At 49.8% G+C, this 22,004-nt stretch overlaps 1 protein-coding gene and 1 long non-coding RNA gene across 6 annotated transcripts in view; one reads left to right on the top strand and one right to left on the bottom strand.

The window, feature by feature from the left end:
• Positions 1-1,179: 1,179 nt before the first annotated feature.
• PARP16 (poly(ADP-ribose) polymerase family member 16) overlaps positions 1,180-22,004 on the bottom strand; it is a 21,666-nt gene continuing 841 nt past the window's right edge. Inside the window, exons 2-6 of one of the 4 annotated variants that reach the window (XM_045810675.2) lie at positions 10,762-10,899; positions 8,397-8,603; positions 5,574-5,745; positions 4,005-4,146; positions 1,180-2,645 (exon numbers count right to left, since the gene is read on the bottom strand). In XM_045810675.2, the coding sequence (XP_045666631.1) occupies positions 2,510-2,645; positions 4,005-4,146; positions 5,574-5,745; positions 8,397-8,603; positions 10,762-10,899 (795 nt within the window). In that variant the 3' untranslated portion in view covers positions 1,180-2,509. The remainder of the gene's footprint in view (positions 2,646-4,004; positions 4,147-5,573; positions 5,746-8,396; positions 8,604-10,761; positions 10,900-22,004) is intronic. The other 3 variants (XM_045810676.2, XM_045810677.2, XM_045810678.2) reach the window with 3 other exon arrangements.
• LOC148107602 (uncharacterized) overlaps positions 14,954-22,004 on the top strand; it is a 24,634-nt gene continuing 17,583 nt past the window's right edge. For both annotated transcript variants that reach the window (XR_015722155.1, XR_015722154.1), the window contains exons 1-3: positions 14,954-15,282; positions 17,543-17,572; positions 21,745-21,980. This is a non-coding gene — a long non-coding RNA (uncharacterized LOC148107602). The remainder of the gene's footprint in view (positions 15,283-17,542; positions 17,573-21,744; positions 21,981-22,004) is intronic.

Raw genomic sequence — 22,004 nt, 5'->3', positions numbered from 1 at the left:
CTATTTGCTCCGTGCTGAGCCCTTCTGTGTCAGTTCTGTGAATCCTCAAAACCATGCTAGATCTATTCTGCAACCACCAGCCAGAGTGATCTTCCCGGAAACCAACCTGATCCTATCATTTCCTTGCTTAAAACCTAACGGCTCTCCCTGGCCTCAGCTCTGATGGTCTTGCGTGATCTGGCCCCTGCGTACCTCTCCAGCCCCACTGCTCACCACGCCTCTTCCTGTGTGACCCTCCTTTTAACTTCTCCAGCGAGAACTCTAGGTCTTTACATGTGCTGTTCCCACTGCCTGAAACACTCTTCCTCCACCTCTTAGCCTAACACCAATGGCTCTGTCGGGTTTCAGTTGAACACCACCTTTGCTGGGAGCCGGGGGTGGGGGTGTCGATGATGATAATTGTGAGTCACACTGAAACCTACCCAGAGCAGCTCCCAGCTCTGTGCTGCTTCCTATGACCATGTAGCCTTGGGCAAGCTATGAAACTCTCCGGGACATCGATTTCTCATCTGTTGTCAGGATTAAAGAAATCCGTATCCGTAGGTGCTCTGCCATGCTACACGTGTCATCTCCATATTTCCCGACCCCAGACGAAGTTGAGCCTTCTTGCCAAGTATTTCCCAAAACCCCTTTCTAATATCATATAATCCAACCTCACTCCTAAGAATGCCTGTCCATATCCCCACCTGGCCAGACCTCAGCTCCAGGAGAGCAGGGCATTTTGACCTTGATCCCGCTCCTATTTCTAGGGCCTGGCACACAGTAGGTGCTCGTATTTGTTCAATCAATGACTAGAATTCTAATACCTACTAGACAGCCAGGTGTTACAAGCTGTCCAGCAAACTGCTACCTTGAGCAGGGAAGGGAAGAGAGGATAAAATTTCTAGCAACAAGCTCTATTTTATTACACGGCAGGCTCCCACTGAGGCTGAAAGCAGTCACAAAGACAACTTGGGGGGCGCCTGGGTGGCACAGCGGTTAAGCGTCTGCCTTTGGCTCAGGGCGTGATCCTGGCGTTATGGGATCGAGCCCCACATCAGGCTCCTCTGCTATGAGCCTGTTTCTTCCTCTCCCACTCCTCCTGCTTGTGCTCCCTCTCTCTCTGGCTGTCTCTATCTCTGTCAAATAAATAAATAAAATCTTTAAAAAAAACAAAAACAAAAAACAAAGACAACTTGGTAATTAGGAAAATACCTTTATTATTTTTGAAATGTTGCCATAGTCAATGTAAAAACCATGATAGTGGCTTTTTCACAACATCACAGATTACAGAAAACTGACTTTCCACCTTCTTTACAGAAATCTACCCCCCAAATCAGACAGGGCTCCATGATGGCTGAAACAGGGCAGGAAGGAAGTGCAGAGAATCAGTGAGGACAACTGCAGCTCCCCTGGGCAGCCAGAGGCTTTCTCTGCGCTTTTAAAACCCAGGTTGAGTCCCAAAGACATGGGACCCTTCCAAGGGAGGCTCAGTCCATGCACATTTGTGGCAGACTGAGGCAGGCCACTGTCCTGAAGGCCGGCAGCCCACAGAAGGCCTGCGGCGTGGCACCTGTGGCTGGGAGGCCACAATCAAGGCAGCTTCGTGAGAACGAGAACAGGAGGCAGGCCTGCAGCTAAAATCTCTTTCTCTAAAACATGGCCGGGAAAGAGACTACAGGCACTGGCCAAAGAGTGCTCTAGGTTTAGAAATCTCCCCTTTTACTCAGCTCCCAAAGATGAATTTGTCAAATAGCTATTTAAAAAAAAAAAAAAAAAAAACAACAGAACAAAACCCGAAAACAAACATGTGTTTCCATTTCAGCTATAATCAGCAGTGGGTAATTTTTAGAAAAAGATGACATGAGTTGCTCATTGTCAAGTTTGTCTTTTTTATCAGGTCTCTGGCTCCTTCCTTTCTCATCCATGGTTGGGGCGGGGGAGGGGGGCGACAGATGTAGCCGAAGGCTGTTTGTGGATTTGAGAAAACCGTGAAAACGTTTTGCACTCACATACAAAGGCTGATGGAATTCAGAAACCATCCCACCGATTTTTATGAGAAACATGACTGTTCCTCTTGGGTGTCTCAAGTCAAAACAAGGCAACCGCCCAGTGATTTATAGTCCCCACTACACATGTTCCGCCTTCCAGAAGGCATTAGAGAAAGGCCCACCGTCTGCCAGGAGCAATTGTAAACATACCACGGACAGCTTGGACACTTTGTTTTTAAAGACAGCAGGACTTTTTCCTTTGGACCTGGTGGAAAAGCCAACTCCCTAGGATTGTTTAGGAAGGAGCAGGCGGGAGGACTCCCCTGAACCCTCAGAGTGAGGGGACTCGTGGTCCCCACGGACCGGAGTGCGGCCGGGAGCATCAAAGACAACCAATACATTTGTGGCATATGAAAATTGTCCTGTGGTCCCCAGCTGGCCCCCAGACTCCACCCAGTTGGACGCGGGGCACGGGAGGTACAGAACAGGCTATCGTAAGGCACGTGGTTGAGGTGGCCCCCACACCAGGCCCAGAGGGATTATCTCTTTGCTCGATTCCAAAAGTGTTGGAAAGCTGAGGAGTTGATGGCACTCACGATAAGCAGCAGCAGCAGATATAGGGATATCATGACCGTAAACCAATGGCTGGAAAACCAGGACAGCTGGCTGGAAGCCCTGCTTACGGGGAGAGAAAAAAGGGATGTTGGCAAGAAGAGAAAAATATTTTTCTTTTTTAAGTGTAGGCAACAACTTCTGGCTCAAAGAAGATGAAATGATGAATTTCATCCTCTGGGTGAGCCATGAAATGAAGCTTCGTGCGTGCTCCTTTGCTTAAAAAATCCGGGGCTGTTTGCCCTGGCACCGACACATCTTTCACCAGAACGTTTTCTAAATGTACAAAGACAGCTATGCAATGAGCTCACCCTGACCTTCTCTCTTACGGTTCCTCTCGTACCTTTTACGACCCGTCTTTTCTTCGGCCAGACTTCGGTATCTAGAAGAATGACCGTGCTCAGGGTGTCTGCCCAGATGGCAGCAGGTGGCAGGTTATTTAGCAAAAGCCTTTTCCCTTTGAGACATGTACAGATATCAGTCCGAGCCAGGGAAATCCTCTTTGGCCCACTGGGACATGATCTAAAGCGTCCAAGTGTGCGTTCAAGAGACACTCCAGGGAGAAGTGGGAAAGGAATGGAATTTTCAAGCAGAAAAAGCCAGCTGGTTTTAAACCAAAGGAGAATGTTCCTCAGACTCAGGAACCCTACACAAATTTCCCCCATTGTGGGGGACGGCCGGGGGACGGGGGATTTCACTGGTTTATGAAATCTTGAAGCGTGGAAACCACTGGAGTGGGGCGTGTTAAAACTGACCCCCTTTCCTATCTTACCTGCTCCTCTGCTGCTCGTCCCCATCAGAAGCTCTGCCCCAGACCCCAACAACGCGACAGGATCTCAAAGTGACCCTTGGCCCCGGAGAACCCCGCACATCCACCCAGGACCACACAGCTGAGAGGGGAGGAGGCACCCACCATGGCTCTGAGGGGCTGAAGGTCTGTTGCGTTCAACGCCCTCATTTTAGAGAAAGAGAGGAGGCACCTCAGGTGCAGAGGTGAGCGGGCGGTGGGTCGGGGGCCACCGCAGGGAGGGAGCGAGCAGGGCGGCCCACGCGCCCAGCCAGGCCCTCGCGCCGCCCTGCCCCTCAGCGTCAGCTCAGGCGGTGGGTTCCAGACCGCAATCAGGAGCCCGGGGGCCAAAGGGGCCTCGTGCTCTGGGGCAGCCAAGTTGGCTTCGTCCAGTCCCTCGTGTCATCTGTGTTTCCAGGTCTCTATCTTCTTCACGAGAACACGCGGTCCTTCTCAGGGCCGGGACATCTCCTCAGACCCGTCCCCCTCACCCCTGCCACGTGCAGCAGCGCGTTCTACCGTCTGCCCACGGCTCAGGTCCGAGGCTGGGCGCCAGCGAAGCCGACAACGAGAACGCGACGCCCTGCACGCCGCTCTGGGTGCTGCCTGGGCCCCGGCGGGGACGGCCTCCTTACCTGCTGGGCTGCTTCTGGGAGTACACCAGCAGGTACTTCACCCGCAGGAGCTGGTTATTGGTGACCACCAAGTACCTTGGGGGGACGTCTCCCCCTTCACTGTGCTTGACTCTCGCTCTCCTGCGGTCTATCTCCTTGGAATCTGAATAAGGAGAATTAAGTACAGCTCTACTGGGGGGCGGTCAGGAATAAGAGAGGCAAAGTATGACTAGAAACAGGTCAAGCCTCCTGGTCGTGAGGGTGGAGAAGTCCCGGTGGGCTGAGGAATGGCCTGTGTGTACGAAGCAGCTTAAGGAAACAGGCGAATCTGACAAACCAGAGGAGGTGAAAAACAAAAACAAAAACAAAATCCCAGGAAAATAATAAGGGATACACGAGGAGAGAGAAACCGAGTTGGAAAAGCAGAGGGAAGAAGTGGATTAATGGCCATAACAAAAAAATGATCTGATCTGGGCTTAGGTACAGGACTTGACCTAAAATGAGTCTCTTAGCAGGCATTTTAAATGAACCATCCAGATTTTCGAGCTTCTTAGAACTCCTACGTTCCACCCTTTGTACCAAGACTTGTTTAAAAAACAAAACAAAAAACCCCGAACGTTTTAATAACATGATGAAGCTTTACAAAAACAAACAAACAAACAAACAGAGCTATGTGACAGCAGACACTGCAAGGTTTTGTTCTGATGTTTAAGGTCAGAGTTTGCAAACTTCCTAAGAATTACGAATGCAAATACTCATGCTGCCCGGTTTGGAAGGGTGGCGTCAGACCTGGGCCCGTTCCTCAGGATTCCAGTTGTTTTACATTAGAGACCAGGAACAGACAGTTTTCTCAATTCTCCTTTTTTCAGTGGAACCAACAGGTCAGTTCTGGAGACTAGAATAACAGCTCCGTGACTCTTCTGCCTCTGACGGCAAAACGGCAGGAGGCACAAGGCAAAGACTCGAAGGAACATATCAGAGTGGACAGAGGTGGCTCGCTAGGCGTCTGCTCCCCAGAGAGCCCGGGATTTACTCCCCGCGGCTTCGGTTGCCTCTCGTGTCCTCTGGGGACCCGGGAACACACCAGAGTAGCCTGAAGGGACAGGGTCTCGATCCACGGCTCTAGCTTCAGTTTAGCAAATACCTACTGAATGTCAAGTACGTTCCAGGCTCTCTGCAGACACCAGGTGCCCAAGAGTAACTGAAACCCAGTTTCCGCCTTCAAGGAGCCCACACCCTGGCCTCACATGCTCACTCTTCTCTATTGAAGCCCACCTCCTCCCCAGAGCTTTCCCTGAGCGCTTGGACGTACTGTGAGTGATTGCACCTTCCTCTGAGCTGCCCCTGCAGACCTTATCAGCGCCTCCCCCAGCACTCTCCGCCCACCACCTTGTAGTAAGTGTATCTCTTCCATTGTGTGTCCCTAAGGAGACTGCTCACTCCTCGAGGGCAAGCTCCTGTCCCACGTTGCTTTGGACCCAGCCCATCCCTTAGCAGCCAGTGGGTGCTCCACTCAACAGAAGGGCCAACGGCAAGAGCCCGTGCATTTACGAGGCCTGCAGCCCCGGTCCAGGCCAAGCGCTCACTCACCCTTCTTCTTCATTTGGCACTTGACGTCTGGATGATTGATGACTTCACACACAGCCACGCAGCTGAGGAGGGGGCCAAGGAGGCTGCGCTGCCATCCCAGGCCGTGGGGGCTATAAATGAGGGCCAGGCTCAAGTCACTGGTGAGGTAGGTCCCTTCCCCAAACAAGGACGTCTGGAATGCAGAGGTTAACAGAAAAGAAACAGGGCTGAGTGAACGTAAAGTCGGCATGGCAAGACGACGTAGGTCTTTCTTCAACAAAAGGGTAAACACAAAATTCTCAAGCCTCTTTTTCTCCCAGGAAAAGGCATATAACGTCAACTCATTCTAACACATCACCACAGAGTATAATTAAACACATTCCTACCTGACGATGGTTTAACCGATTGCGGACGTGCCTGCCTAGCCTGGCAGATTAGTGGTCAAGGCTGAGTGAGAGGAACTTAGGGATAAGAGTCCCAACAGATCTGAGTTTGAATCCCGACTATACCTCCGACAAGCTGGAAAGTTAGAGAAACTCTCTGGGCCTCAGTGTCTGCATGTACAAAGTGGCGATGGGAGTATCTCCTTCACAACGTCAAAGACGAGGATTCAATGAGATAACGTCCAAAAAGCACGGAGCAGGACACCGGGCACGTGAGAGGAGTGGGCGTGTATGTCACACCATACTAGTAATTCCTGTTACGCGACGGCATTCAGCACGGCTACCCTGACAGCCCTGCAGAAGCCAAGTCACACACTCACACACCGGGAGGGGGCTCACATTTGAGGGTGGAAGGAACCTAAGTCGTCACGTGGAAAAGACATGAATCTCAGACCAGAAACTGTAACCAAATAAGGTGGGCCTGTATTGGGGGCAGGGTCAGTGTTACTCTTCATGTCGATGTTAACCACGAAAATGTCCAAAATCGAGGAGGCAGGTCCCTGGTGGTGGGGACCTTGATGTCCTCCACGAGGAAGCATGTCAGGTGAGAGAGAATGAGCCCAGGTGATATACCTGCAGGCTGAGGCTACAGCAGGCAGAGCAAACACATCTTCCATCCATGGTAGACCACGGCAAAGGGTCAATAATCAACCATGACGCCCAACATAAAAATACCAGTCGTGGCACTCATCCCAGAATCCTCATTTCAGGTAGCTGCTGCCAGTGGACGGAATTTGAAATTCAAGTTGAAATTCAATTGCTACCTTTGGGCTGCAGCGTCTGTTTCTGTTGAGTGAACTCGAAATGCTCACTGAACGTCCTAAGCTTGGGAACTGAGAGATGTCCTATCCAGCGGCACCAGGCTGCCACAATTCTAAGCTGGTTTGGCGAGGCTTAGGGGGAATGAAACAAGACTTTGCTTTACCTTTGAGAAGCCCCTTGCCATGTAAGGCAGTGTCCCCATGTCTCGGAAGCTGACACACACCTTCTCCAAGGACACTGGATGTCATCTGATCTGACTCCACGCCCATTCTTAGCTCTGGCTGCCATATATACACAGACTAGACCCCTCCACTCGAGAACCTCAAGCAAGACTGCTGTGAGCAGAGGCGCACAAGAGTGGGAAAGGTGGGGTATCTGCACCATGAAAACAATCTCGCAGCTTCGGCTGGTAAGTAAGCTCCCTCAAGCAGCCCCTCACTGAAAACCGACAGAAGTGGCCAACAGAGCACCCACTTTAGCAAAGGACTCTCACGGGATGGCTCTACACAGCAAGTCCCCAGACGGTGAAGTGAATGTTTGCTGTACAAGCCTGTAATCTGCAGGCAGCGTCTCCAGGCCGGCTCTGCCGCGAAGCACAGGCCCCCTGGATTCCAGTAGCCTGGCCGTAATAAGAAGCTGAGAGCCAGTGTAAACAAGCCCATCATCCCATGCAAAACCCAACTGCACTAATCAGCTACAGCAGTGCTGGAAAAGTCTCTCTAGCCCCGGGGCTGCATCAGCTACCACCGAGCCCATGGCTCATGGAACCAGCCCCTCGGATGAGGCAGATGCTGGCATGACTGGGGGAAGGCTGCAGCCCGCCAATTACCCCAGATTCCCTCCCAACCGCCTATGAAAGCAGCCATTGCTTTCTTGGAGTCTAGTACGGGAAGAGCCCACTTTGCAAATATGAACTGTTTGAATCCTCCCAGCACACCAGCAGGTGGGTAATCACATCCTATTTTACAGATGGGGACACTGAGGCTCAGAGAGGTTAAGGAAATTTGCCCAGGACACAGAGCTTCTAAGGTGGTCTTTTCTGGCTCCTACGATGCTCTTCTCCTAGGCAAGTGCTTCTCAAACATCAACACGCCTACGGGTCCCCTGGTGAGCTTGTTGACGTGGCCCCTGCTCAGGGGGTCTGGGGTGTGCCTGAGATTCCACACGTCCGACAAGCTCTCAGGTGATGTGGATGCTGCCGGGCCAGGGACCGTGCCGAGTCACGAGGACTGGCTACACACTGGAATCACCTGGCTTTGAAAGCCCACTGGTATCTGGGCCCCACACCCAGAGATCCTGATTTAATTGTCTGGGATGCAGCCAAGCATTGGGATTTTTAAAAGCTCCCCAAGTGATTCCAGATGGGCAGCCAAGGTTGGGAACCATCTTTAAATCAATACTTCTCAAACTGTAATCAGCCTAGGAATCAGCCGGAGACCTCGTTAAAAGGCCGGTTCTAATTCAGAAGGTCTAGGGTGGGCTCAAGATTGTGCATTTTCCCAGGCTCCCAGGTGCAGCTGCTACTACTGGTCTGCAGACCACGCTTGGGAGTGATAAGGCCTTAGTGAACCTCTCCCCCCAGCCCCCACCAGCAAATTCCCCAGGGTTCTGACCCCCACGTAGCAGGCTTAGGCCCCACCTTGTTCAGGTGGCAATGCAGCCCATTGTGGATGATGGAATGGAAGTTTTCGAGGCGACTCCCGTGGAAGGCGTAGATTAGGTCCCGTTCTCCTTTGGTCTCATAAAATTTGGCGTTCGCTGAGTTGGAGTATTCAATTTCAAACAGGAAGTCCGGCACGGGGACAGGCGTGTGAGGGGCACCAGTCAGCTTTTGGATCTTTTCGAACTTGAAAACATGTGGGAAGTCGCAATTTTATTTGGGAAGCTGGTAAGATGGGTTGCCAAGATGGCCTCCTAAAGCTTTGGGCTTACCTCCTATGGGCTCTGCTCACGAGAATACAGACAACAATTTATAAATAAGCTCAGAGCTTAGAGCTCAAGGCTGCTTCCCTCTGATACTGTCTGTCCCTACACCAGCCTGCGAAGCATGAACTCCTGACTAAAGACCACCTCTAGTTTTCGTAACACCACCACACCCATTTCCTCCATTTCATCTTTACGATAATCTCAGGCAGCAGAAAGGTGTGATCAATGGCAAAAATGGCCAAAAACTTTTCCTCCCCACCCTGTCCATTTGCCCCTCTGTAAATGAATTTGCAGGCGGAATTCCAGAACTCCATCAAGAGGTGGCATCTACTTCTCTGCCCCCTTGAATCTGGGCTTGGCCATGTGACTTGCTTTGACGCTGGCAAATACATAGCAAGCAGAAACTTGAAAAGGGCCTGCTGCTGCTGCGAACCCTTCACGGCCGTGGGAACAAGGCCTGTTGGCCTTCAGGAGGACGAGGGCCTCGCAGAGGAGGCCCCCAGCACAGCAGCCATCCCAGCAGCAGGCCAGACATGTGAGGCTATCCCAGGTCATCCTGTCCCGTCCTGAACAACCCAACTAACCCGCCGAATCATGAGAAACAATCAGTGTTGTTTTAAGCCACTAGGTTTTGGGGGATGGTTTGTTATGCAACAGAACCTAATTGATACGGAGGAGTAAGCTCTTCCTCTCAGGGCAGAGACCACATCATTTGGGTGATTTCTCAACAGTACATCATAGACCAAAGCCAGTCTGTGGCAAAGTTTTCTCTGGGTGGTGATTAAATGAGGAAAATAAGGACAACGCAACAGATATGTTTATATTGCTGTCAGGTTGCCATGATCCTTTCTTTGTCCTTTTTTGGAGGCCATCCTTCTTTTTTTGTATTAAAATATCCTTTTATACAGTGATCCACGGCAGCCTAATGTCCTTACTCGGGCACAATAAAAAGCTGACAATCCTCACTCCATATGGTGCCAACCCTTCCCATTTTAACAAAATTCAACTGACCCATAATTAAAAGTCAGGGAGCCACTGCCTTAACCACTTTACCTACAGTTCCCGGCATCCAGCAGATGCTGGCCACCCCGTGAGGGATGAACCAATCTCCGTTTAGCAGATGACAGACGTGAGGCCAGCGGCCATCTCGGAGTTAGCACCCAGCCCGGATGTGAATATGGATCTGCTGACGCCCGCTCCAGGGCTCTGTGTTCTGACCCTTTGCCAACACAGGTGCACGTCCCAGACGCCGGAGTCCGAGACACCCAGTTCTATGGCACTTGAGGAGGACTTCTGTCTTTAGCGGGAGCTTATAAAATTAAATGCTCTTAAACTGAAACTGTAAAGTAAAGGACAATACAGACAAACCCCTGCTCCTGCTCGGAGAAAGAGCACCAGATCAGGGATCTGCCACCCCGTGCTCCGAGGGAGATCCTGGCCCGGCAAGGGGAACAGGTCACAGAGTGTCTGGTCTGTGCCAGAAACCGTACTGGGGGAGCCATACAGTCTATCGTAGCTCCCCTCTGAGGTACTATTAATATTTTCAATGTACAAATGGGGAAAAGGAGACTCAATATTGGATGGAAGTGGGATTTGACCCCAGAGCCTGAAGGGTGCCATTAACCAGGTTCTGCCTCTCTGTTTCCTGACAACTGGATGAGGCCAGTGTTTCTTAGGGTGTGGTCAAGGGTCCACCCTTGTTGGATTTACCTGGGGGGCTTGTGATACCCAACATTTCCTGAGCCCCTAGCATGTACCCTAAGGCAAGATTCATTCCTTTCTCACAGCCAGGTCCCTGACGGAAGTGTACTATGCTATTCCCATTTTATAGATGACGAGACCGAGATACTGAGATGCACCTGGTGGCCTGCCCAGGCTCACGGTTACCAGGGAGAACACAGCTCTGCACTGCCAGCGTGCAAGTTCCTGAGCCCACTCCAGACACAGAATCAGCATCTCTCAGGACAAGGCCCAGGAATCTGCATTTTCAGCAAGCTTCCCAGGCCATTCTGGTGCACGAGGAGGTCCCAGAGCCCTTCAGCCCTAGGGATCTGCTGTCCTATAGACCAAAGTCTCACCTCTGACTTCCCTGCACTGTGGATTGTCAGGACCTTTGAGGATAAAATCCAGCTCACCAGGTCCCTGGCCCGTATGTCTTTGTCTCCAGAGGACTGGAGAAGTTCTTTCAGGTTGGGTAACTTGCTGGCATCTGCAAGCTGAAGTGAGGAAAAACCTCCATTAGCAAGGATCCTGAACAAAATGATAACTGGGGGCCCTCTAGTGGTGAAGCAGGCAAATTGCACCTCTTTCGTGTTCCAAGGAATTTTTTAAGAGCGAAAGAAAGGTACAGCTCGGGGATCCCCCCCTTCCAAATACCAAACGCCAAAAGCCCTGAACACTGAAACATGGTTTGTAACCCATTTGGTACAAAACCTGACCTGAGCTGATGTGAGGCTGGTTTAATCTTTACTTATCCCTCTTCCTGTTACTACTGATGTGATACATTTGGCTGCAGGAATACTAATGTCTGATTATGGGATACCGCTCGCCTCACTGGAGGTGTTACCAAATACATGGTATATGTAAGTGTGGGTAAAGGGTGAACAAAGCCTCCTCCCTTCAGCATGAGTAACCCCCTGTCAACCTGTCTCCTGGGGACCAGATGAAAGTCGTGTAGCAACTACATATGGAAGCAGGCAACACTGCTTATGGTAAAAATGACCCAGAACGGTAAACTGTACCTGGACTGGAAGAAACTATTAGTGGGGAATCCACAGCTTTGGGCTTCCCTCAGTGTGAGTGTGGGGACTTTTGCTGAGGACCCCAGCAGCTATGTCTGTGGTGTTCTTACGAGAGCCCAGCTTCTGGGGCACATGGGGCTTCGTTGACTGACCCACTCATCTCCTTACTTCCCAGCCGCCACTCTCAGGGAGCAAAGACGAGCTCCTGGACCTCTGTGTGGGCCCCCGCAGGGACTCCTGCGGGAACAGGTGTGTCCCAGAGCCTTCGGGTTTAGGCTGGTGCCCCGCGTGAGATGAACCAGTGAAGCTGTGCGGGGGCAGCACGAGATTACCTTTGTAAAATCGGGCAGAACCTGAATTTTGAAACACATTTGGTGCCAGGATTTCTGGTAAGGGACGGAGGACCCCGATTTACAGATAGCTGCAAGGTATCCATAGGTTTTGCTCACAAACTACAACTCAAGGGTGCCTGGGTGGCTCAACTGTTAAGTGTCTGCCTTTGGCTCAGGTCATGATTCCAGGGTCCTGGGATCAAGCCCCCCATCGGGCTCGCTGCTCGGTGGGAAGCCTGCTTCTTCCTCTCACACTCCCCCTCCTTGTGTTCCCTCTCTCACTGTCTCTCTCTGTCAAATAAATAAATAAAATCTTAAAGAAGAAAGAAAGAAAGAAAGAAAGAAAGAAAGAAAGAAAGAAAGAAAGAAAGAAAGAAAGAAAGAAAGAAAGAAACTACAACTGACTAGAAGCCAAATATCTCCAGCATGGCATTTAAAACACTGTGGATGGGTGCCGTGTGAACGAGGCTTGGGCTGTACCACCTCCAAGCTTTGTTCATTCAGTCCCCTGGGATGCCTCTTCCCCCACCTCTACTAACCCAGGCACCCCTCTGTCCTCTAAACCCCTAAAGCTCTCAGTCCCAATACTCCCATCCCAGTAGAGCCAAGACTCCTGGAGGCCAAGGACTATCTTGTGTTTTTCTAATTCGCTTTCCTGGATGGAGAGGAAAGAGCAGACAGATGTGGGTTTGAATCCCTGCTCCTTAGCAAAGCACTGGACCTGGCTGCCCCTCGGTCTCCTCTGACACAGAACCCCCACTGCTTCCATGTCGGATTGCTGAGAAGATGAAAGAAGGTCACAGGTCTATCCATTTCCATTTCCTTTCTTTTCCATTTCTCTAGAAAGTTGGCTGTTGCTGACCTTCGGGGCTTTATTTCCTAACTCAGTAGCTGAAAATCAGAAACATTTCGGGACTACTTTATTCCTATCTCTGTTTCCAAAGATTCCATCTCAGCCTTGGGCTTCTAATAGAACTCTCTACACGCCTTGCAGAGCATCAGTGAGGATCCAGTTAAAAACCATGGATGGGGGCGCCTGGGGGGCTCAGTCAGTTAAGTGTCCAACTCTTGATTTCGGCTCAGGTCGTGATTTCCGGGTCCTGGGATCCAGCTCCACGCTCAGTGGGGAGTCTGCTTGTGATTCTCTCCCTTTCTGTCTCCCCGCACTCGTGCGCTCTCTAAAACAAATCTTTACAAACACACATACACATACGCACAGGGATGTGTGGATGTGTAAGTGCTCAGAGTGCTGGTGCTCCACAGCGGGGGAGGCGGCAAGGTAAAGACTGATGACGGAAACCTTCATCATCATAACAGAGACGGATACTCGGATACTCGCTACTGAGGGCACCTTTTGCTGGGTAGGGGGCGGGGAACAGGGAGTCGGCAGGAGAGCCTCCCAGAGGAGGTGCTGTGCGACCTGGGCTTTCGTGTAAAGGTGCGGAAGCCGGAAGGTGCTGCGTGTAGTCAGGGGAGTGAAGGCAATGGGGTGAAGTGTGCAGGCTCTTTTCCTGGGCAGCCTGGGTCTACACCTGGGCTCCTAAGTCCCTACGAGCTGTGTGACCTGGGTGAGTTGTTTGACCTCTCCCGGGAGTTGTCCGACCTTGAATCCTGTGTCTCAGTTTCCTCAAATACATAATTTGGATACTATTAGTAGCCACTTCATGACATCCCTGAGGAGGCTAATCAGGTTAAACAAACATGGTGCTTAGAGCAATAGGAGGATATTAAGGATGCTAGTGTTAGTGGGACTGCCACGACTGTTGTCATCAGTAAGTGCAGGAGGGTCCATGTGGCTGGAGCTTAGACTGTGGGCGGAGGGGCCGCCAGGACGAACAGGAGTGAGAAGGTAACATCAGTCTGTGAATGGTCTCGACCCACCTTGGGGACTCTTGGCTTTGTTCTGTAGACTCTAGAGAGCCATCGAGGGTACCCTCCGGTGGCCATCCCCACTGCCTGCTGCCCGCACAGTCCAGAGAACACCCCCCAGGTGCCTGTGGCCTCTGTCCTTCTTTTCTACTCCTGGTCCACGCTTGTTATCTCAGAACCAGAGCTGAGTCTTCTCTCCCAAGATGACTGTCCCCATCACTCCTATTCTCCAATCCCACCTGTGAGCCACAGCCCTTGTCAATAGTCCAGACCTGGGCACAGGGAGCCCGCAAAAGGCCAGTCAGCTAAGCCAGGCTCCTTTTAGGGGTTCAGTCTGGGTAAGTGGGAGAGATCCCTCCTGGCTTCAGGCTGAACCTAGGTGCCCCCGGAGTTCCCTCTTGGTGCCAGCCCTCTTCCAGAACTCAGGCCCTCCCCCTGCTGCCTGCCCAGACAGGGCCCCTATGTGTCCCGCCAGGCTGCCCACGTTGTCCCCACTCTTTAACTCCTCAACTCACCTCCCTTATGTCCCGTTTCACTTTCAAGCTACTCTGAAAAAATAAATCTGCTCCAACAAGTTAACAGGATTCTTCCTCTTGAGTAAAACCCTCCTGCATTTGAGCAGGGCCTTTTGGGAACCAGGCATTCCAGCAGGGCTGCCGGATAAACTACAGTCTGCCCGGTTAAATTCGAATTTCAGATAAACAACAAAATCCATTCTTTTATATAAGTATAACCCATACAATATTTGGGGCATACTCACACTTTCAAGATTATCTGTTGCTTATCTGAAATTCAAATTTAACTCGGTGGCTTATATTTAGTTCACTAAAGCTAAAAATGCTTCCTTTAACAAGGCCCTTGGTCTGGCCCAGCCTCTCTGCCTAACAGCGCCTCTTACCAGAAACTTCCCACCTGCTGCTTCCTCAACTGCCCTGTGTCTTTCCTTTATGACGCTTCTGCAGCGCCCAGCATGACATTTCACGGGGTCTTCAAGGCCAGCCTAAAGTCACCTCCCCTGTCCCTGACCACCCATGATCTCTGTGCTCCCCCAGCTCTCTGCAGAATGCCATGTTGGTACTTGACTCTCTGGGGTCACCTCAGGTCTGGTTGGGACAAGCACTTACTTCCTGAGGGCCAACCATGTCTCATGTATCCTGGAGACCCAGCAACTGGCCCAGAACCTGGCACAAAGTTCAGAACAAGACAGTAACAGCTACTATTTATTGAGGCCTTATCACATACCAGGCGCTGGGCTAAACGCTCTGCATGCGTCATCTCATGTTATCCTCCACACAGCCAGGGCTAAAGGGGGAGGGAACAGGTTTGGAGAAGTCAGCACCTTGCCCAGGGTCGCACAGCTATTGGTGGCAGGGCAGAGACGTGAAGCCAGGCGGCCTGACTCCAGAGTCCGTTCTCTGTGATCCTCTCCTACCAAGTCAATGGAGAAATGTATTTATTTGTTTATTTTAGAGATTTTAGGTAATCTCTACACCCAACGTGAGGCTCAAACCCACGACCCCAAGATCAAGAGTTGCATGCTCCACTGACTGAGCCGGCCAGGCACCCTTCCATGGAGAAATTTATAATGGACGAAATATTTTAGCCCAAAGGATCAGTTCTGACAGAACTTTAAGAGGCTGCTTGGGAAGCTTATCAGGTATGTTTCTGGAGACTCCCCTCCCCTTCCCCACCAAATAATACAATTGAGACAGCTACTGGCTGAGCCTAAGCCCTGTCAAAGGTACAGAGAAAGATGTATGTCACCTGTAGTACGGAGCAGGGGCAGGGGACAGAAAACCCTCCATGCAGACAAGAGTTACAGACCGCAGTTCAAGACAGTGGAAGGCATTTACCAAAAACTTGACTGAGGAGAACAAGAGTTCAGGAGGAAGGAAGGCATGGCTGGGGGGTCGGGGAGAGGGCAGAGGAAAGGGTTTACGGAGTGGGTAGGATGCAGTGGTGGGGAGGATTCTGACAGGAAGAGCACACGGCGCTCCCAGTGGGACAGGCAAAGGCGGTCCCAAGCTCAAATGCCCTCGGAGCCAGAGAGGTCACGAAAATGAGCACAGGAGGCGTCCAGGAGAGAGTGGTGAGCACTGTGTTGAACTGGACACCCCTGGCCAAACAAAGGGCCCAGCCACCAACCCCCAGCTCCAGCTGGTTTCTGCTCAAGGGTGCCAGGTGCTAGCCGGGCTATGGAGCCTCAGATGTTTTTCTTTTCAAAAGAAATCAGCAAGCTGCTGCCCCCCCCCCCTTTTTAATATCCCAATTTCTAGAAGGCAAGGGGAACAAATAAAGCCCGTTATCCCACAGGCCCCACTTTCGCAGCCTCTGCTCTGAGAAATAAAGAAGTATTCAGTTGGAGAAGGGGTCAGGGAGCCTAGGCAGGGCCTGACCAGTAGGTAGCGCTGGTCTCTCGGGAAAGAGGTGGTTTGGGTGACTGAGAGGACAAGGGCAAGGAACCAGGAGGGGACGAACAGAGGAAAGAGAAAACCAATGACCAAGCAACTCATGTCCTTGCTTTGAGTCAGGGAGTGACAGGACGGCCCAGTGGACGGTCTGCAAACACCCAGATCACAATCTCCTGATGAGGAGGCCCGGAATCTGTGTTTACAGACGTTCCCACAGGTGATTCTTATCACCAGGAAAAGGTGGGGATACTCAGGTCTAGATAGGAATTAATGTTCTAAAAGGGCAGGCAGCAGGAAAGAACACCTGGAAAAAAAAAAATCCTTGCCTAGGAAGATGCCAGAGGTCGTAATTACGAGATGTGGGGGGAGGTGCTAAAGGACAATGAACCAAAAGGTACAGCCAAGGTCACCTGCCTCAGGGACCAGACCGATAAAGTGATACCTGGAAGAGCAGAGTGGGTGGGATGGGATGAAGCGGGAAAAGGTGGCCACCGCAGTTACATGCGGGTATACCTTGCTTTGCACAAACCTAAGGTCGGAACATCCAGATTCATTAGAACAGACTGGGGGGTCAGAGTCTACTTTACAAGAGAACTCTTCACAAAAGCAGTCATTGTAGGGTCCCTTTAAAGGAGTGGCTCTCTGGCTACATGCGGCCGCCGTTATCTGGAAGCTGGAGGGTGGTCTTCGGCCAGCACGTAGACTGATGAGCTGCTGGTGACGGAGACATAAGAGAACCCGCATCACTGAGTTAAGAAGACTAAATGCATCGACTTGGATGGAACTGGAGGGGATTATGCTAAGTGAAATAAGTCAATCAAAGAAAGACAATTATCATATGGTTTACCTTATTTGTGGAACGTAAGGAATAGTATGGAGGACATTAGGAGAAGGAAGGGAAAAATGAAGGGGGGGAAATCAGAGGGGGAGACGAACCATGAGAGACTATGGACTCCGGGAAATAAACTGAGGGTTTTAGAGGCGAGGAGGGCGTGGGGGATGAGTTAGCCCGGTGATGGGTGTTAAGGAGGGCAGGTATTGCACGGAGCACTGGGTGTTACAAGCAAACAATGAATCATGGAACACTACATCAAAAACTAAGGATGTATGGGGACTAACATAACATAATGAAAATTAAAAAAAATAAATAAAAGAAGACTAAATAAGTTCCATGCAGAAACAGTTCAGAACAGTGCCAGGCAGGTAGGAAGTGCTATTAGTATTAGATAAGCTATTAGTATTATATATACCAGGTACTGTATTATTATTAATCAAACGCCCCCTCTCTCCTGCTCACCCACTCGGTAAGGAAAAGCCTGCATTCCTGGGATGGATGGGAAGAAAGGGGGTGGTCTGTACTGGAAGGATGATCCCATTCCTCGGTTCTCCACAGCATCATCCCACAGGCTGAGACATTTTTCTAGCCACATACCCACCATCTAGCCACATAGCTACGTCTGATCCAAATCTTTTTATATCTGTATACTTTTCCCCTCTATTTTTCAGAGACCACCCCTGAGGGAAGGGAATAAAAAGGTAAGCCAATACTGAGAATTTTACCTTGAGATATCACGTATGTACCTTATCGGCTGGATTGAAGCTAATCGCCATCGATTCCTCATTACCCAGCAGATGGGTGTTCATGAAAATGACCAATTAATAGGAAAATCTTAAAACTACATATTCTCGGGCAACCCCTTCAGGTCCCCTCCCTCCTTGGGAGCTCTGTACTACCACTTTGCTATCGCTCAATAAACCTTGCTTTGCTGCTCAAAAAACAAATAAACAAACAACAGCAAAAAAAAAAAAAAAAAAACCCTACATATTCTCTGCAAATAAACACAATATCCCAATGCCTAGGCTCCACCTCAGAGATGAAATCAGAATCTCTAGGGGTAGGGCCTCGACATCAGTATTTTTCAAAGCTTTCCAGGGGATTCTAATGCAATGATCTCCCCCAGTAAACATCAATAGTCAATTTCTAATCTGAAAATAAGCATTAAAAGCCTTGCTTAGAAAGGCTGGTTACCCTTTGAGCCAGCAATTTCACCCTTCGGAGTTTATCTCAAGAAAATAGAGATATAAACAATGACCACTGTAGAAGGTAGTTTATCGTAGCCGCATTTGTAAGAGCAAAATTTTTTAAATTGTGAAGGATCCCAGAGGAAGGACTCCTAACTGCTGGGGGTAGAGGCTGAGCATAAGGTGAGGTTCCAGTTACGTCTTATAGGATTAAGGAGTTTGTCTGGACAAAGAGGGAGGTGGCGTGGAGAGGACAGGCATTCCCTGGGGTCAGGACAGAGAGAACCTTCTTTATGTTTTAACCCAGACATTGGGGAGTCAGCTTGGCTAGAGAGCACAAGCCACAGAAGAGTTGATCAGTGCATTTCAGCCCCCAAAATAGTAGATGGGAATGGGGTAGGCTAGATAGAGTGCTTCTCAGACTTTGCAATGCACACAAATGCCCAAGAATCTTATTAAAATGCAGGTATTGAGTGGGTAGTCTGCGGTGGGGCCCAACATTCTGCATTTCTCAAGAGCTCCCAAGTGACGCTGATGCTGCTGGTCCTCAACCACACTTTGGGTGGCAAGAGGCTGGAATTCATACAAAGGAGCCACTCCCCCCCGACCTCCGACCCCCAGAAAGGGTCTTCAGGCTACTGGTGAACCAGGGCATCATGTTTTCCAGGGGAAAACAAACCAAAAAAACTGAACAGCTGTGACACCAGTGACAAGATTCTGTGTAAAGCGACTTGGAGAATATGAACTGTGCCCAGCGTAGCTCAACCCCATAGTTCAGGGGTCAATGGTCAGGGCTGCAGGACATCTCGAGAATCTTAGAGATTCTCTGACCTGATAAGAGCTTAGCCAACCGTTTTCCCAAGGAACAAGGTTAGACACCCTCAGTCAGAGGCAATCAGCACATACCTAATTTAATTCCTCAAACATGTGATAAGCACCTCTCCGGCCAGGCCCTGGGAATACAAAGAACTCTCAGTGCAAAACTGAAGGGCTGACTCAGAATGGAAATGTCCTCCAAACAAGGCACGGGAGAGATGATCTGAGGCTTTGGGGGCTGTGAGAAAATAAGGCCAGAGCCATGCCTACAGCCAAGAGCTTGGTTCAGTAGGGGATGTTCTCAGGAAAGCCACGGTCAGTAAAGTAATTCAGCCAGAGCTCCAAGTTTTGGAAACAGCAACCCATATGCCACAGGGGCGTGTAATGACAGTGGAGAGAAAATGAATTAAAAGTGGCTGAAAATGATACACTGTTTCATATTCTTTCCAAGTGCTTTTAGCTAACAATGAGAGACTTATTCAACAGCTCCATACCTTCCTTCCTCAGATAACCACAAAATAACCCAGAAGGCCAAGTCCGGAACTGATTCCCTTTTCTCTAAAAGCTAACCTTTTTTTTTTTTTTTTTTAAAAAAAAAAAAAAAAAAGCTAACCTTTGAGGGGCACCTGTCTGGCTTAGTCAGTACAACATGGGACTTTTGATCTCAGGGTCATGAGTTCAAGCCCCATGTTGGGGGTAGAGTTTACTTAATAATAATAAAAAGCTAAACTTTGAGTCTGAGTCGGAGACAGGTCCACATACGAAGTTCTCTGCATCTTTTCTATAATTCATGTAACATGTGGCAAAATGAAACCTAAAGTATATTTATTTAAGAATGTGTGCATGCCCCGAGAAGTCATCGTGCCAGGCCCTGCCTGGTGAGTGGCCTTCTCCTGGGAAACTGCTCATTAAAACCATGCTACACACAGCCAAGAAGCTGTTCAGCCTGGGCTAGTCTCCCTCACAATGGTGCCCAATAAGGAACATGGCGTCAGAACAGGATGGGAAGAACCTGTCCATGTTTCTCCTGTGGCCCTGGGAGAAAGGGTGCCCTGGCGAGAACCAGCACAATGAGCCCCATGCCTGGACGGTCTGTCCCTATAAACGAGTGGCTATTTGGGGTTCCCTGAATCGCCAATGCTCTCCTAAGAGGTTTTGTACATGAGAGGAAGGAAGGAAGTGCCTTCAACTGAGACCACTGATACCCATGGGGGGTGCAGAAGAGGGTGAGCTCTGCCGGGGGCACTTCTACTTTATCGGTGTCATTTGTATTTTATATAACAAAAATATATCCAACCATTGTTTGCATAATTAAAAGTAAATTTTTTAAAAGCACAAACACATCAAAACAATTCCAAAGCTCCCTTCGCTTTTATCCCATATTCGTCAAACAAACCTGATTCTCTTTGCCAAGACCTTCCAGCGGGAAAAGAACACTTTGAGCATTCTAGTCCATTTGGATGTTTCTTGGCAAAAATTAATAAGGGGCATTGTGGGGCACCATCTCTGGTGAGTTTGGTCCCTCTGATCCTAATATCTCCTCCTCTGTCTACCCCTCCTGAAAAGATCCCTCTCTCACCCTGCCACCCCAGGGATCTTTCAGAAATGCATCCGGGGGTGCGTGGGTGGCTCAGTCAGTTAAGCATCTGCCTTCGACTCAGGTCATGATCTCGGGGTCCTGGAATAGAGAGCCCTGCATCGGGCTCCCTGCTCAGCAGGGAGTCTGCTGCTCCCTCTCCCTCCCACCCACCCCCTGCCTCCCCAGCTTGTGCATGTGCTCTCTCTCTCTGAAATAAATAAAATCTTTACCAAAAAATGCATCCTGGATCTCACCAATGCCCTCCTCTGCCCAAGGGTAAAAATCAACACATCATGTCAAAACACGTGTGCTCTGTGTGCTCTGGTCAACTTCATCTCTTCCTGCTCCCCGTGATACTAAAGTACAGACTTGTCCTTCTCGATGAGCTCCTGGCTTTCTGCCTATCCTGCTACTCCTCCTGGAATACCCCTTTCCTGCTCTCTGCGCCTCAAAAATCCTCCATGTCCCTAAGGACTCAGCATGGCATCAACCATAGCCCCTACTCAGTGCTTTCTGACCCCAGTCAAGTGCCAAGGACTGGGATTCTGGCTCTGGGCTTCCATGTTGTATATACAGGCTTACCCCATAATACAGCTGAGCACACTGTTAATCTCTCCTTGGGTCTTTAATTTTGTATCCTTAGCACCTGGCCCACAGCAGACACTCCATAAATATCTCCAGACAAAATTAAATATCCCCAAGGCTCTGATATCACAAACTCCCAAAACTGAATATCTGAATTTTCAGAACAAACCATGAGGGAAGTCAGTTGGCTTATCTTTCTCCAACCCCTGCTCCCTTACCCTGAAATGCCTATGCACTGTGCTCAAGGCCCGAGGTGCCCTCAGCACATCCCTGGCCTGGGCTGCAATGGACCGCATAAGGGCCAGGAGGCTGGGCCTTTGTCCTAGACCTCTTGAGGGTGATAGTAAAGAGTGAATCCAACCCTGACCACCTCATGAGAGAAAATTCGAAACATCTGTTGATTCTAAACATCTGCTTTAATCTGTTAACATGGTTCATAACATTGATTTTTTTTTAATGTTTAACTGATTCCTGGGATAAATCCACCCTGTTAATGAGGAATTATTCTTTTTATACATTGCTAGATTCGGGATCCTAGTATGTTATGGAGGATTTCTACATTTATACTCATGAGTGACACTGGCCTATAAATTTCTTTTCTTGTGTTATCCTTATTACATTTAGATCAAGCTTATATTAGCCTCTTTTTCAATACTCTGGAAGAATTTTATTTTTTTTTAAGATTTTTTATTTATTTATTTGACAGAGATAGACGGCCTGCGAGAGAGGGAACACAAGCAGGGGGAGTGGGAGAGGAAGAAGCAGGCTCCCAGCGGAGGAGCCCGATGTAGGACTCGATCCCGAAACCCCGGGATCACCCCTGAGCCTAAGGCAGACGCCTAACGACTGCGCTACCCAGGCGCCCCTGGAAGAATTTTACACAAAGTAAAACTGGAAACACTTATTCCCTCAGTGTTTGGTAGAATTTGCCAAGGAAACCAGGTAGGTCTGGACTTTTCTTTGAGG

This window comes from Ursus americanus, chromosome 28 (genome assembly GCF_024610735.1).
Source record: "Ursus americanus isolate L20-20 chromosome 28, mUrsAme1.1.p, whole genome shotgun sequence".
Classification (NCBI taxonomy): Eukaryota; Metazoa; Chordata; class Mammalia; order Carnivora; family Ursidae; genus Ursus; species Ursus americanus.
Note: the sequence above shows the minus strand (reverse complement) of the source record. Positions and strands in the feature narration are given on the sequence as shown.